Source organism: Ammospiza nelsoni, chromosome 2 (genome assembly GCF_027579445.1).
Source record: "Ammospiza nelsoni isolate bAmmNel1 chromosome 2, bAmmNel1.pri, whole genome shotgun sequence".
Classification (NCBI taxonomy): Eukaryota; Metazoa; Chordata; class Aves; order Passeriformes; family Passerellidae; genus Ammospiza; species Ammospiza nelsoni.
This window is the reverse complement of record NC_080634.1, coordinates 92394195-92411064: the sequence shown is the minus strand read 5'-3', so window position 1 is coordinate 92411064 and position 16870 is coordinate 92394195. Positions and strand designations below refer to the sequence as shown.

The window sequence follows — 16870 nt, the reverse complement described above, 5'->3', positions numbered from 1 at the left end:
CATGATAAGTAATTGATTTTTAATGAAAAGTTGCCTGGGAAAAACAATTTAGGCATATTATTCTGTTTATGGTTCACTGGGTGAATACTGAATATCACCGAATTAATTATATTGTCATGAGAGAATATGTAGTTTAATAAAAAGGAGAGTAGTTTGTTGAAATGCTTGTCTCAGAAGAATAATTGCGTTTTTCCAAGTCTGCTTACTGTCCTTCTTGTAAAATTCAAATGGCAAATAGTGACAAAAAGCAGAAAGCTTCTTCACATATACCTAAGAAAGTGGTTTTTTTCCCACCTCCAAGGCATTCACTGTCCATTACATATATTCATATATCTCTACTTATGCAGCTACACAACAGTAGCAGGAGCACATGGTTCCATGCTCACAGAGGTTGCTGGCAAGGAGCACATGTCCCTAACCAAAAAGCATGACAGTGTTTTTTCATTACTTCTATTATTATACTTTTTAGAAGCTTCAGAGGAAATTAAACAGATTTATTCTTTCCTTCTCCTTTCACAGTGGGGTACTCTGAACTGGTTACCTATGCCTGTGTTGCTCTGGTCTAAGGTGGGGATTTCATACAATTTCAATAAGAGCTTTTTGAGATAGAGTCCTTCCAACACCATTCCAGAGCAGAAGCTTTTCACCCCAAACTATGCCATACTGCGTGGCTCTGTGCTTTGAGGTCAGCCTCCAACTGAGTTTGAATGTTTGGGAAGAACACTGTAGGAAACTAACCTCTTTTGGGAAACCACAGAGAGAACAATGTTTCATGCACATTTGTTCCTTCTGCCTGTCTTCAGACAGTATGTATTGTGTACCAACTCTTCGGTCATCTCATTATTTAACCTACAAGGGAATTGATTTTGGAGCTCATCCAAGGCAGACACAAAAGACTTTTCAGAGGTGTTAATACTGAAGACAGTGAGCTACCAGCTCACTCATTGCAGGCTTTCTGTAGTGGATTCTTGCAAGGGACCACTCAGACCTCCCTCTATTTTATGTAACAGAGTTTAGGCATATTGCACATTTGAGATTGTCTTAAGAGTCTTGCATTCTGGTCCTGAATTGCAACAGCAATTGCAAAGAATCCTGGTTAGGGAGTGGTGAAGAATTTTAAAATTTTCTAGAATAACTAAGAAAAAAAGTTGAGGACTTTGTCTGTTGATTGTTTCAGTTTGTTATAATAAAGTGCAAGTTGCTCTGAATTTTTCAGGGAAAAATGTTGATTTGTACCTGTAATAGTCTGATAAAATTTTCTTAAACACTTTAAGAATTGTGTCTTGCCTATCTAGAAGGAGACAGTAAGCTGATACATAATAATAAATGCAGCTAACTTGAGACAAGATAAGTGAGAAAAACAAGAATAATTTACATAGTCCATATATCTCATGATTTTATTATCTTTGTAAAAGATAATTAATTCATATTTCTAAATAGCATTGTCTATGTAAAACAAGATTGCCAAGAGATTTATGGGATGTGTTGGGGCAGAGCATAACAAATTTTCAATTCTGCTTTCATTGAGAAGCCAGGTCTCACAGGGCTGTAATTAGTCTTTACATCAAGGTAGAGTACAAATGCTTGTTCACTATCATTGGAATTATTAGACCTGCAAGAATTTTCTGAAGAGCACAGAATGAGAAAATGCCTGTAATTTTGCTACTGGGGAATGTGTTTTCAGCATAAAGGAGCAGATGCTTTAAATACTTGCCACTGTATTTTGCAGCAAGTTCTGAGGATTGCAGACTCTTAGTTTTGACCCATGCTGGGCCAGTCAGAGTGCTTGCTTTGAGCTGCTTCTATGCCTTTTTTACATGCCAGGTTAATATAAAGGAAAACAACACATGAATTTATAGTATGTTAAGTATTCTCCTCTGTTTGGAAACTTAAAGCACACCCCCCTGTGCAGATGAACTGCAAATTATTTGGCTGACTATGGCCATTTTGTTGGGTTGAGGTTCAGTAGGCTCCCACAGGAGTGGAAGGGTACAGTTAAAAAAGAGTTATTTATCTCAGTACTAATTTGTGAATGAAGGATTTGGTTAGGTGTTAAAAAATTAGACTGTATATACAGTCTTTAATTCTAGTCTTAAAATGTAATAAGAAACAGAGGTAGGTAGTTTGTTGTTCTCACCAGCAAAAGCCAGCAAGCCTTCTGATAGATTAATGTAAAACTCACACAAGGGAACATTTTTTTCACACCTGGTCTGAGGTCTGGCTGCAAAAGTCTGTTCTATTGTTAACAGCACATGGAGAACCTTTAATTGCACACAGAGGTAGTAGCAAATGATGCTGAGTGATATTGGTACAATAACAAATTACTGTGAATCAAAAGGCCCAACTTTAACAAATAAAAAATAAGTTACCTTAATTTTTAGGTGCCTGACCTAACATTCTACCTGTATTTATATTGCCTGTACCAGAGCAGGACCCAGGGTAGCTTGCTTTTGACATGATGCCTCTGTCTCCACAGTGATGGTAGATGGATATGATTCTACTGGGAGCCTTCAGTTCAGTCTGAGCTCACACAACTGATAGATACCAAGTGCCCTTGCAGCAGCCAATGCCAAAGCCCTTCTGCAAAAGAATCCATGAGTAATTTGCTTCTTTGACGTTAACCACAGGGTGCTGCTGAATGATTGCTTTCCTGATCTACCTACACACTGCTTGGTCTGGAGGGCAGGCAGAGCCTTCTTTGTTATCCAGCCTAAGCCCATTACTTTCAGTCTGGCAGCACAGTTTGGCTGCATCTTAAAAGTATGAAAGACTTAACTCTCACTCTCTGTGTGCCTCTAGGCTCACCTTCAGCCTACACTGAGACCTTGCAGCATTCACTGAGAATGTGAGGGAAATGAAACCTTCAGTCCAGGCTTAAAATGTGTTAATGCACTTCTGAAAAATGCCAGAATTAATAATTAACCTTGTTGTCAAGGTAAAACACTTTCTGAACATGTTGATGTAAACCGTTAATATAAAGTATGATTCCATATCCAGTATGGATAGGGCAAATTACATAAAATCTTCTTCCTCTTCATGGTCTGTTTTCCTAACCAGAGAAACAGAGACTTTCAGTTCAAGTGTGAAGCAGATCATCTATAGTTGGATTACTGGAAAGGAAAGCACTGTCCCTCTGTCTTTGAATGCTAGCTAGGATGATAGAACACCTCACTTGTCTGTTTCTTTCTTTAATTTTTTGGAGCTCTGTGCTCCTTTCATTCTTTTTCACAAATTACCTTCACATTCCATGTGAAGGTAAAATGTCTCCCGTAGCTGCTATTGACACCCAAGCTCAAGGAGGAATACAACTAATCTAGAATTAATACAGCAGTGTCTTTTAAATAGTCAGTATTGAAGCAGGAATCTTGGTCATTCCCATGGGAGGATTTGTTTTGACTGTTGTTAATGCAGAGCTGCAAAACAGAAGCACATGAACAATTAACATGTATTAGTCAACACTGACCCTGAAACATTTTCAGAGATGAATAACAAAGTTTCTGTACTATCAAAACCCAGCAGGGACACTTTCTTATAGAAGAAGAAACAAGCAACATCAAAGAAGTTGCTGTGGGATTGCATTAGCTAAACTGACTCAAGTCTTGTTAAACTGACATTGAAGATGTTGCATCTGAGAAGGTAAGTAAAGCTGTGCATGTAGCTAACTGGATGAAAATAAAGCATGGATGTATTTTTAGGACTTATGTCTAATGTATTTCTGTACAGTTTTATCTCCACAGTAAACGGAGTCATGTGTTTCCATCAGAAGTGTGACAATAGTTTAAGTTATTTGAAATAATGTGGCTGTACACATACAGTCTCCTTCTGCAGGTGATCATTGATTTACAGTATCTTACATAAAAATATATTAAATCTCTTAACCGACTTTTGTTGGTATTAGTAAAAAAATCATCATATACAAACACATCATTTAAAGCTCTTCTGTACATAGCAACTGTCTAACCTAAAGACATGGAAGTTAAAGGCACTCTAGATGAGGGCACCCTCCAGGCATATGCCCAGAAGCATATGCACAATTCTATTGACATAAAGTCAAAATAGACACCAAACCATGGTAGAATCTATGGCCTTTGAGGGATGCATACAATCCATTAACCTTTTTCCCAAATTTTCTTCATAACTACAGGTCAAATAATCTTCACTGGTAACAATAAACTACTCCCTGTAGTTTTACATTAGTGAATATTTTGCAAATCATGATTGAATCTGTAAATTGATCTCTCAGCTATGGTGGCTTGAGAAGGCATAAAAAGCAGAAAGTCTCCACTTTTCTATCCTCCTGCCAGCTATATTTTGTCAAAATAGTTGAGATTCCTGTCTCTGAATATAAAGAAAGATAATATCAATAGCATATGAAAAGCCACTTCTTATGTAGCCACACATCAAGTGTTTGTTTCTCCCCTCTTGTATTCTAGGACTGCAGTCTGACCTGTGGTACTTCTTATCTGTTGTTTATAGCAGCTGAATTGCAGCTGGGTGAAAAGTTACCTAAGGAAGTGAGAGCAAAGGTGAGTTTCCCAGTGTGATTCTAGTCCCTTATAATATGGTGTCTCTATCCTTGCAGTTGCTATGCAATTCCCTTTTCAAATAAGGCTTCCGCCACTGTCAGCATTTTGCTATTCTGATAGTTTTGAGATTTCAAGGGAGGAGCAAACAGGTCATCTGTGTGACCTTTTGTACAGCACTGCTCATAAAAAGTCACCCAAGCTCCTGAGTTAAGCATGTTTTCCATTTACTGATACCTCTTGTGGCACTGAATGAGGATTAGATTGACAAACTGTGCTGACTCACGAAGTTTCATAGAGCAACCCAAGAGAGTGGAAATATCTGAAAGAGCAGGCAACACCTTTTCTTCATACTAGTGAGACAGTAAATCAAGTCAATCATAAACAAAACACAAATAAGTAGTAGAAAGCTCCTCAAGCTGGTATTTAGCCTTGCTCTTGCTGTGATGAACAGCAGTGCCCCTGACAGATAATTTTTTCTTGGGTAGTCATTTTACAGAGACATCCTTTGTTTGTGGGCAGGAATCTGTGGACTTGAAGTTTAAAAAGAAAATTACACTAATGTAGTAAATACATGCTTCCAGTTTCAGTGATTCTAGCATTTTTGGGGAAAACTCTGTGGGCCAGGACAATGTAACTCCTACATTTACTGGGCAACTTTTAGTTTGTTTTCAAATTGATGCAAGGTATTGCTGCCCTTTATGACTGCATTCATTTTAGATATGTGCTGCCCTTTATGGCTGTGTTAAGGACTGCAATATGTGGATTAAATAAGTAGCCTGAAATGAGCTTTGCATTTGGCAGCTGCTCATATTGCTACAGCTTTTTAGCTTACTTTTAACTCTCCATGAGCCAAAGAGAAAATATCCCTGGCAAACATTTTGTATTAAACTTGACTAAACTAGGATAAATGAGACTAAGGCATACTTTTCTTTAGCTGCTGTAATCTACGTTCTGTTCCCTCTAACATTCAGAGTGCAAACTCAGTTAAGCAGGAAGTGGCCTTTTTTGCATGCCAACTCCATGGTGGCACTTTAAATCCAAAAGTGGATTAGTAACAGTTGCCTGTAATTAAATGAGTTATGAATTGCTTTAGTTAATTTTGCACAAGCTCAAAGCAAGCCTGTAGTTTTGGTACTAATGCTGAAGCAGAACTGGTTTTTATTTTACAGTATCTACCAGGTCCTATTGCAACTAAGAGCCTCAACAAGCTGTTTATATATTTGATTGGTAAGGCAAAGGAGAAGGCAATGACATGAACACTTTTACAACAGTGAAGAGGGAGATGGCATTTGCAGCATTGACTCTTTACCTGGTTCACACCAACTCAGAATTTTCCAAATGTCATGAGAACATTATAATGTCCAGTTTAGAAGGCAAAAGTGAGATGCAATAAGGACTACTGTGCCCATGGCTAGGCTGTAAATAAATGCCTCTATATAGCCCTTCAGCAGTTTTTATCAAAGGAAGTAATGGGCTTTTGGTGTTTTTGGAAATGTTGCTTTCATTTCAACAGCATTTCTTATGTCCAACTTAAAATGAGAGAAAATGAAATTTATTCTACATTGTGCACTTCTGTTCCTCTCTTTATACTTGACCACCTTTAAATTTATATATTGTTATTGATTGATTAATGTTCATATAATCTGTTGCATTCTTTTAACACCTTTTTTCCTGTTGGCTCCTAGTTTCTGTTAAGAGTTTGATTTGAAAATGCCAGCAATATCAACTGCTGTTTTACAAAGGTGAAAACCCACAGCATCTTTGAAATATTTTTATTAATGCTAAAAGTAACTGTGGTGGGGGTGACTGAGAATTGTCCAGTGGAGTTATTTTCTTGAGGGAGATTTAAACTTTGGCATAATTTTGGCACTCTCCCAATAATGAAAAATCAGTGATGTGTGAAAGGAAGATCTTAGGGACGCTGGCATTTTGTGAAAGAAAAGCAAAATATTTAACATGGGAAAAGTTGAATAAATTTCAACTGCAAGTAATTACAATTCCATGCGAAAAACAAGAGAGGTATCAGACATTTTCTTCTTATAATCTTCATCAAATTTCTCATTCTGTGCCACAGTGAAATGATTCTTCCAGTCTGCAACGGTGCCTAAGAAATTACAAAGCAAAAAAAGAGAAAATATTGATTTACCAGTAATCCACAATTTATTGGATACTTGTACTTCAATGCTTATTTCAGAATGACAGAATGACAACCAGACAGGGTTGATGTCAGTAACAAACCTCAGTACCTTTTCTCATGAATGGGGAAATGGAATGATCCATTATTCCTTGAAAGTCTTTAGTGTAGTTTGCCATGGGGTTTTCCTTCATTACCTCAAATGAGGTGCTATGGACTATTTTGTTTAGAACCTCCTCACTCAGATCCTTCTCCAGGAACTTTGCAATCTTCTGAATTTCTCGCTTTGGATTCTGCAAAAACAATTACATGGGATAAGACACAGAGCTAGGAAAAAGCAAAGAAATCAAAGGTCATGTGAGAGCTGCAATCCTCACACAGAGAAGATCAGGTTACTGTATTTACTGATACTGGGATTATAATATAAAACTGTTGCTTGTAGTTAGTTTCTGCTAGACTTACAGATTTCAGAGCTCTATAGACATATGTTCAGCCTTTTACCTCCTTCATGTCTTCATAGAAGAGATAGAGGATATGGTGCTTATCTTTTGCCTTCCACCATCCTTTTACGTGGTCATACCAGGAACCCCAGAGGACTGAAAAAGAAGTAACATCAGCAGCTATAAATGCTGATTGTGTCTTTAACATATGTGGCACTCATGTTTGCCTCTTAACCAGTACCTGTGAATTTCTGAGCTGGTTTTGAATCAGTATGGCTGTGATAATAAGCTCTACTGTGCTCTGTGCTTGCTACTGCACTTTTGCTATTAATCCCTCAGGTTTATGGATGCTCAGAACTGGACTCCTGTGTAACTTTCAAGGGCAGCAAATGCAGATGCATTATAGTCAATGAAAACACACACTTCCAGTTTTCATTTGATCATCTGGCCAAGGCTTGTGTTAATTAGCCCTGCTTGGGAATGTATGGACAACAGAAATCCATTCCAGCTTGCATGATTCTATGATTCTACCTGGTTTCAATATTTGCCATGCTATCAGAAATGCCTACTTCTCTCAAGCAAGTGCCAAAATGATTAGCAGAAGTAAATATGTTCTATACTGTATGTCTGCTCTGGGACAGATAGCTCCCAAGCTGAGCTGGTCAAACACAAGGCATAAGGGCTCCTTTGGACGTGTGACTCTCATGCTGGTTCAGACAGTGGTATCTCTAGGCCTACATGGTGACAAAAATATTAATGACCGAAGGAAGCTTTAGTGACTCAAACCGTAAACTGCCATCCACTTGACCAAATTTTGTTTCTTGGATATCCTGTGATATCAGCACCTCTTTTAGAAAAGGAAGAATCTGCTTCTGGGGTTGCCTGCCCTTAGTTAGAGAACTGTCTTTTTTCCGACACTTGTTTTTTATATATATTAATTTAGGTTCAAAGACTTCCTTATTTCTATCCAAATTAACTCTCCACTTCTTTTTTAAATTTCAAATTTTATCAGTTTATAGTAAGACCAGTTAAACCATTGTTCCTTTTCAAGTGGCTTATTTTAATCTTAGAGAGAAGAGATGAAGCGTGAAAATTGTGATATATGTTTCTGAATTATAACAGAATAAAGATTAGTGTTTATATTTTTTCTCAAAATGGAAGCTTAAAGATAGATTTAATTCTTTAGGTAATAATAAAAATTTGTGAATGAAGAAAAATTATGACTGAAACACCTTCAGCAGATATCCTTCCACAGTGTCTGCACAGGATTTCAAACCATAACCAAAATTAAAAAACCAATGCCATGCATTCTTAAAATGATCAAAGTCTCATATACAAGTGATTGCAGTTAATCACCTTTTCCAGTCACAAATTTCTCCACAAACTCCTCCCAGGTTCCTGGATCAGGCAACCCTTTATTCATTCTGTGGAAATGGTAGTATGACACCAGGTTGTCTTTTGCATTTCTTGCCACGTAGATTATCTTTATTGATATGAAAAGAGAGAGAGAAAGAAATTAACTTGCATATACAAATATAGATATTGAGCATCTCCTGGAGTTTTCTCTTAGAGCCTGCTGGTAGAGATTTAAGAGTTTTTGCTTTCAAGCTGCCATTTTCTAGAATCCAGCTCAGGTAACATAGTTGTGACTTTTGATTCCCACAGACTTCACACATTAAAGGAAAAATATTTTTTAAGACCTTTTGATTTCCCTGCAATTCTGGAAAACACCTGATTTTTATATACATTAATTTCCCTGGTTTATGTCACTTTCTTTGCTGTGAGGTAGAACAGGGCTCTTCAGCCTTACCTTACAGTTTTGTTCCCAGAAGGATGGAGGCAGCAGCTGCACAGGCAGATGAGTTTTCATTGTCCGTGGAGATGGCATGGCTTCAGCTAACTCCACACCTGTGGGATGTTTAATTATGAAAAGTTGTTCTCTAAATTGAATTAGCCCTTCTTTCCTATGCTCACTCATGTGATTGTGACTGTGACTTTCCAGCAGTTCACCTTGCATTGATCACTCATCTCCAAAGCTCTTACCTAGCAGGGTAACATATACAACATTACTTAAACATCTTCAGTGTTTCTAGAGAAAATTTGAGCTGTGTATTTGAGTAGAAGAGATTTATATCTTTTTGCTTTCTTGGGCCCATACTTTCTTTCAAAGGGATTATGATAAACATCGGTTTCTATTTATCCAACCAAAGCTTTTCCTTTGCAATATTTGGTGGTCTCCTTCCACCTTAGAGGTAAGAAATATTAGTTTCTTTCTAGGATACAAGAATATGATGGCTGACTTTGTGGGTAGCACATAAAGAGAAAGGAGGAGAATGACGGTGGATTTTCAGTAGCTATGAATATATGGGACTACTTGGGAATATCTGATAATATTTGGAGATGTGTTATCTCCTCCCGTTTCCCTTTTAGACATCTATCATTACTTCCATAAATTTTCCCTGTCATCATGTATCATCCTCTGTCATCTATCATTTTTGTCTCTCTCTGAGTCAACACAGTCTAGTTTAGAAGAGAAAAAGTAGCACTTCTGCAGAGCTAGTCAAACTTTTTAGCTTCAGATGTGAGAGTCTGACGTAACGATTTGTGTGGAAATGCAGCCCTTGCTGAGGGAGATTTTTGTAAGAAGCTGCAAGCCAGTGAAACCTGCTGGTTGTCTGAATGTTCCATAGCTTGTTTAGATGACTAGACTCTAGAACTGAGCAGCAGTTACTTGAAAGAGTAGCAAAACCACTAAAAACATTATGCACCTCTCAGAAATATGTCTATGACATATGTTTCTCTTCCATACAGCCTGAAATCTCAGAATGGCATTCAATTGCCTCCATGCCTCATTCAATTGCCATTATATACATATCTGCTGCTGGTTTCGATACTGTGGAGTATCAAACACAGCTTCAGATACTACTACAAATATCATGGTCTTCAGTAGCACCTGAAGCAATCCCATCTGCCAGCCTTGCAACACCTTGAGTAGCACTAGATGTTTATGTTAAAGCACCTGAACTGGTCCTTAAGAGCCAAAATGGTGCTTAGTTTAAGAACAAAGCAAGTGGGACCTTTTCCAGGATACTTGCGGCATCAGCATTATGAGCTTGTTTTGTTTCATTTTGTTTAAAATACAGATAATATTCACCTGAGTAACGTGCAGACGGAGGCTCTGCCAAAAACCACTCGAGGAAAGGGTGGCGTTTGTAAGTAGTCTCACGTTTACACTTCTCGGTATCTCCATTTTGTTGAATCATATCCACTATCTCCTGGGTCCATGTGGTACCTGAAAATGTCAAGTGTTTAGATGCTTCCCTCCAGGATAGCCAAGAGTTTCTTCTATTAGGGCACTGAAAGCCAGAAGGATGGACTCTGTGCTAATGGGGGAAAGAATAGCATAGAAAATAGTAGACAAAATGGAAAAAGAGTACAATACAGGCAAAATGCCTAATTGAGCAACAAAGGTAATTCTCAAAGCTCAATTCCATTTTAGACAGACTTCTTCTTGCCTAAAGAAATAAGTCCCCACACCAGTACTGAAAAAAACACTGGGATAAACTCACTATTGTTGGGAGAATATTATTTGCAGAGGAATGAAACTTCCTTCTTTAATCCCTAACAAAAATTCAGCTATTTTGTTTTCATACTGAATTTGAGTAAAAAAAATGCGATATCTGAACTTCAAGTGTGTTAAAATTTCATACAGTTTGAAAATATTAAAAAGTTGAAGTATTTGTAAAGTTTCCCTTTGAACCATGTTAATGAAAGTCTGTACATTTCATCTGCCTGAGTGACTGCAACATTTGTGAGAGTTACAGTACAGTGTATCTCATGTGTCACTTTTCTTTTATAGCTGTCATCTCTGTGTCAGCCGCATCTCCTCTGAGGTACTGTGGCAGGTCAGCTAGAGAACAGGCTAAGGGTTAAATTGGAAAGCAGTTTAGGCAGGAGATTCAGCCCTTCTTAAGATGCTTGTGTGGTGCCTCTCACACAGATATGGCATCATGTCAAATGGAATCCTAACTTTATTTATTTTCAGTTCAGTGGCTAGAAGGTTTTAATCCCAACTGGGTTAAATAATGTGGTTTTGCCTTTAGTATACAGGTAGTAAATCAAAAGCCTTCAGGTTTTACAAAACTAATGGTGGATTTTTTTGTTAAAAACATTTTTCCCCTACTGACAAAAAAAAAAGCCCTAAAAATTCTTGCTAATTAAAATAATTATTTTTTATGATGATCAAATTCTCCCATATCTGTTCCTGAATCTCCAAAACTGTATGTTTTTATTCATACAGAATTCATATTGATGGTTGTTATTAATAGTTTTCTTTTGTAGTAAGTATAAGGGGTTTGATGAAGAGGACAAATATTGTCCAGTCACTGAGTAAAATGCCAGATAGCTAGTAATAATAGTGGTATTTTTCTTTGTTGGTTTGTTGACCAAAATTATTAAATTAATTTGGTTATTTTAAAGAATTAATCAATTTTCAGAAATCACTACTTGTTTGCACAAAAAATCATTCTCCAAATACATAATATGTTTCAGAGTCATACAGTTAGTTTTTATTATTTCTTAGTAATGATCACTTGTTTCTAGGCACTGTTAAATCACTACATATTGGTGGAAAACTCCTATTGTCACCATTAATATAAATGTATATAATCTCAGTTAAAGGTCACAATTTTAGGTCATTAGACTTTGGGTGTTTGTACTTCAGTAGTAACAGGTAGTTGTTGCCTCTGCCAAAGAAGTCAGGAGTTACTAGTCACAGCTGACACAACTTCATGTCTTTAAAATATGTCTAACCTGGAGTTAAACAAATATTAGTCACAAAAAAAAAAATCTCAATCCCATCAATAAGCATGATGCTAAACTTTTTTATTCTGTTTCCTACCCACACCAACCTGCTTTTGCATAGGTTGCAATGAGCACATCATCAGGCTTGGCTTTGAACTTCCACACTTGGTCCCAAATGCTGGCAATTGGTTCTGTGAGGAGAACGCCATCCAATTCAAGTAACCCAGGTCGAATCATTGTCTCTCCCAGACTCAAATCTTTCATTTTATTCATGGCAATGAGTACTGCATGAAGAAAGGCTTAGAATTAACATGGCTGCTCTGAAAAAAAATCTGAGTTACTCATCTTGAGGTCTCTCTTATTGACAAAATTCCATGTCCTCTGATTTCTTTTTGCCATGATTTGGTCTATCTGGATATATATAGACCCCTTAAAGCTGGATCTCATTTTCAGAAATGCATGGTGTATTGCTAGTGGTAATTTTCTGTGTCTCTAAAAATCACTTTGTTTACTCAGATACAAGAAGAGAAAAAAGTCATTATTCTCATATCAAACACATTCATGTAAAATTTGGATGATTGCTATGAAGGCTTCTAAAGGCAAAAAAAAATAGTAATCAGAGGTGTGATTCAAAAGAAGGCAGAGAATAACAGCAGGTAATGAAATCAGCACACAGAACCCAGCCCTTCCTCTGTGAAGAAAATAAACAGAAATGCCTGCTAACACCCTTTGTGCCTTAAACTCACAAAAATATTTACAGACCTTTTCTGTGTTTCGTTCCTAGATCTTGGCACTCTTGGAACTCTTTGCTGTGTTTTGAAATATGTTGCCCTTAAATAACCTAAACTTGATTGATCATTAACTAAAGGTTGTTAGACTTTAATTATGTGAATCAATCTGGTTTATAATAACTAGGTATTGATTTCTCAATTTCTCCCAGGAAGACCTCTTAAGCATAACTTTCAGAGCTCCAGAGTCTGGTCAGAAGAAAGCTGTGCTTAAAGGGAGGCTATAGAAATAATCTCGACTAAAAATATCATCCAGAAAAAAAGACATTTCAATCCTAACAGCAAATATTGCTAGAATATTTTCTTTAGTTTTCTTGTTTACTCACAGCAATTTCCTACAGATTCAGCAGAGCGGAGATGTTGGATTGGTGGCTGGGCAGTCACTAAAGAAATTTTTAAGAAATGAAGGCAAAAGAAACTTGCCTGAGAATTTTTGCTGCTTAAATGTCTTCAGTCCTTGGCTGTATTGACAACTACACAGGAACTTAAATCTTCAGGCACAAGTAGGTTGAAAGCTTGTGTGGGTGGAGATTCCATTCTTCCTATCAGTATGAGGAGAGTAAAGGAGGAAGTGCAGCAGCAACCAACAGCTGAGCACTTTTTCTGGCATGGTTTGTGAAATCTGATTGAATCCTCTGAAAGAAAAACACTTGGAATTCTCATGTAAAGAATGATTCTTTACTGGCAACAACATAAAATATCAGTCAATAGCTCCAGCAAGGTTATTAATTTGTATCTCTCATTGTCAGCAGTCTTGGAATAATTAATTTTCTTCCTAATATCTGATCTAAATGGCAAAGATCCTGTGTGTACAGGCAAAGGAGTAAACATCCCAAAAATCTTATTCTCTACTTCCCATCAGCAGGTGATCCAGCCACCTCCATCCAGCAGGGCTTCAGTCCACAGGTGGTTGCTGTATGTAAGCCTACTGCACTTATACTTACTAGCACTGTGGGAGTGCTATGGGGAAAATAAACTCCATCTTATGCATGGGGCATTTCCAGTTTCTCTGGGCAGCCTGTTCTACTGTCTCACTACCCTCACAGTCAAGAATTTCTTCCTAACAACTAATCTAAAGCTACTCTCTTTCAGTTTGAAGCTCCCTTGTCCTGTCATTCTATGCCCTTGTCCAAAGTCTCTCTCCATCTTTCTTGTAGATTCCCTTCAGCTACTTCATGGCCACAGTTTGGTCACCCTGAAGCCTTCTCTTCTCCGGGCAGAGCAATTCCAGTTCTCTCAGCCTTTCCTGATAGGAGAGGTGCTCCATCCCTCTGATTGTCTTGGTGGCCTCCTCTGGACTCACTCCATCAGGTCCATGTCCTTCCCATGGTGGGGACCCCAGAGCTGGATAAGGCATTCCTGGTGGGGTCTCACCAGTGCAGAGTAGAGGGGCAGAATCACCTCCCTGAATACACTTCCCAGCCTTCTCTGGATGCAGCCCAGGACACATTTGGCTTTCTGGGCTGCAGTTGCACATTGCTGGGTCATGTCCAGGCTCTCATCCATCGGCACCCCGCTAGTTCTTCTCCCAGGGCTACTCTCCATTAGCCAATTCTGTTAGGATTCTGGGATGTAGCTCTTTGGGTCCCATAGACTTTAGGTTCAGGTTCCTAAGATAATCATGAACCTGATTTTTCCTTACAGTGGAAGGGACTTTGTTCCCTCAGTTCCCATCCTGCTGTCCATCGGCTTAAGAGTGGCAAGAGAAGCTGCCATTGGAGACAGAGGCAGAAGTTTGAGCACCTCAGCTTTCTCCTGCTCCATTGTTACCAGTTTTCCATCACTTTTTATTGTTGCAAGTTTACCTTCTATAACCTTCTTTTTCTGGTTAACATACCTAGAGAAGCCCTTGTTACTCTTTGTGTTCTTTGCCATGTGTAGTTCCAGATTTACCTTGGCCTTCCTCACCCCATCCCCATACAACCTGACTATCTCAATAATCTTGCCAGGTTACCTCTTCTTTTCTCCACTATCTGTGGACTTCCTTCTTTCCCTTTAGTCTGATCAGCAGTTTTTTACTCATTCCTGCTGGTCTCTTGCCTTCTCTGTTTGATTTCTTGCTTCTGGGGATTGATACCAGATTCCATAAGCTTCATAATATGCTGACAATATAAATTATTAGTATGAAAGCTCATGTAAGGGTGAATAAGGACCTTGTGAGCCTGACTAATAAACCATCCACATCAGTCCCAGATAGGAGAGATGTATTCCCTCATTGTCCCCACAAGGCAGATACAGGACAGCAAAGCCAACAATTCCAGGGCAAAATACAGAGACGTTATTTGTATTAACATGTTCACAAAATAAGGAGAAAAGCAGCACAGCCTGCACAGGAGCTTGCCATGTAATACATGCTATGGCTACAGCACACTTAATACAAAACTGCTGTTATCTTGAGCCCCATGGTGGGTGCCATAAATGACTGTGGTGAGTTGACTTTGGATACCAGCTGCCCACCACATTCCTCCATCACTCCCCTACTCAGCAGGACAGTGGGAAAGAAAATAAGAGGGAAAAACACCTTCTGTGTTGAGATCACGCAGTTACTAAAGCAAAAGCAAGGGTCATGTAGTGAAAACTGAAAGATTTTATTCTCTACTTTCCCTCAGCAGGTTTTGTATGTCACTTCCTGGGAATCAGGGCTTCAGGGCATGTAGTGGTTGCTCTGAAAGGCAAGCAGTGTAAATTAGGAATGCCTCTCTTCCTCCTCCTTTCTCTTAGCTTTTATTGCTGAGTAGACAACATATATTATGGAATATTCTTTTGGTCTTTGGTTAACCACTTGATCTTTTTCTGACTCTTACACCAAGTTTTTCTTCTGAAGGCTGACAACACCAGAACGATTGATTAAACCACAACAAGCAGAGAAGGGTAAGGTACAAAATTTTTCTTTTTACTTTCAAGTTGTGTCATGGGAAGATTTGCTATTTTCCTCTCTGTGTTAAGCCCTGTGCTGGTTCTGCTTGTTCTTCTCGTACCTGGCAGGTCATTTACTGGTTTGTAACATTGCTCACTACTCTTAGTTATGCAACCATCCTGATAATGCAGTAATCCCCAAAGCATATAATTTGTGTGTATGACAAAGAAAACTCAAGACTGCTTATTGAGCGTCTCTTTTCTATTGCAGCTGTGAATCTGAGTAGCCCTTGGACAATGCTCTGTGCCAGATAAGCTGCAGTGAGGTCAAAAATCACTGCCTGTAGCTTTAAAACTGCTTTTGAAGTAGGCAATGAGTGATGAATTTCTTCACTTCTGAAAAAGGGAGATGAAGGTGGAACTGGCTGCTCCAGGAACTGGATTTCTTCTCTGGAGCCATGATTTACAGGACCACTATAAAAAAAAAGTCTCTGTAGAGAGTTTCCTCCAGGTTTCCTTTCACCTTTTCCTGAGTGCAAAATGGTGGCTGGTGTTTCCTCATCCAAAACACACTGTGCTTGTTTTATTTTATTATTGAATTTGATTTTATTTTTGCTTGTCTTTGTTTTCTTTTATTATTTCCATAGTATCAGACTTCAACTCGGATGAAGGCTACAAATCCTACATCAGTATCAAGCACTATGATATGGTTTTAAGTCTGATTAGCTTAATATTTTGCCTACACTTAATGGTCTATATAATATAAGGTACTATTTCTTATAAATTAAAATTTATATTGGATACATTTGAATGAATGTGTTTCTGTGTTATGCTTCATGTTTCTATGCTTCATATTACATTTCTCTTAAACTCAGGTCTCCCTCTGCTGGACAAAACACAATTTCTTTATTCCAAAAGATGTTGAAATATTTTGAGTTGAAAATTACATTTGATAGCTATTGCTATCCTTAGATACCAACCTGTGTTCCTCATTCAGAAAAATGCATCCTTTGGAGAAATGAAAGAACACTCTGGACTGACCAAGGTGTCACTTTGAGGCTTCTTGAATTTTAAAACTGCATTCATCTCTTGGTGACTGAATTAAGCTTGATCTAACTGTAAGACAGTGAGCAGCCTTAGGCAACAAAAGCTTTTGGTTCTGTGGGGTACATTTAGACTCAATCACAAATATATCCTGCCACAGGCTCCTGGCTACCTCCATATGCTGTGGAGAACAATCCTGCAGGTGTCTGTAAAATAGAAACACTATTACAAACAATCTACCAGACACTACCAACACCACCAATACCACCAATCTTGTGA

General features: G+C 38.2%; 1 protein-coding gene across 2 annotated transcripts; it reads right to left on the bottom strand.

The window, feature by feature from the left end:
- Positions 1–6282: 6282 nt before the first annotated feature.
- On the bottom strand, positions 6283–13130 carry SULT1C4 (sulfotransferase family 1C member 4). 2 transcript variants are annotated; one of them, XM_059494007.1, is made up of 8 exons: positions 13018–13130; positions 12011–12187; positions 10255–10392; positions 8911–9008; positions 8457–8583; positions 7162–7256; positions 6773–6953; positions 6283–6630 (listed from the first exon to the last, which is right to left on the bottom strand). In XM_059494007.1, exons 2-8 carry the CDS (start codon positions 12174–12176, stop codon positions 6518–6520), a joined length of 918 nt encoding a protein of 305 aa, XP_059349990.1. In that variant the 5' UTR covers positions 12177–12187; positions 13018–13130; the 3' UTR covers positions 6283–6517. The 2 variants fall into 2 exon arrangements, with proteins under 2 accessions (XP_059349990.1, XP_059349989.1); XM_059494006.1 differs by lacking the exon at positions 13018–13130 and adding an exon at positions 12666–12697.
- Positions 13131–16870: the final 3740 nt, after the last annotated feature.

Coding starts and splice junctions, on each gene's coding strand:
- SULT1C4 (XM_059494007.1), bottom strand. CDS start 12,176: ATGAATAAAATGAAAGATTTGAGTCTGGGAGAGACAATGATTCGACCT. Junction 9,009..10,254: donor TCCGTCTGCACGTTACTCAG/GTGAATATTATC, acceptor AACATCCCACAG/GTGTGGAGTTAGCTGAAGCC. Junction 8,584..8,910: donor TCTGGGAACAAAACTGTAAG/GTAAGGCTGAAG, acceptor ATATCAATAAAG/ATAATCTACGTGGCAAGAAA.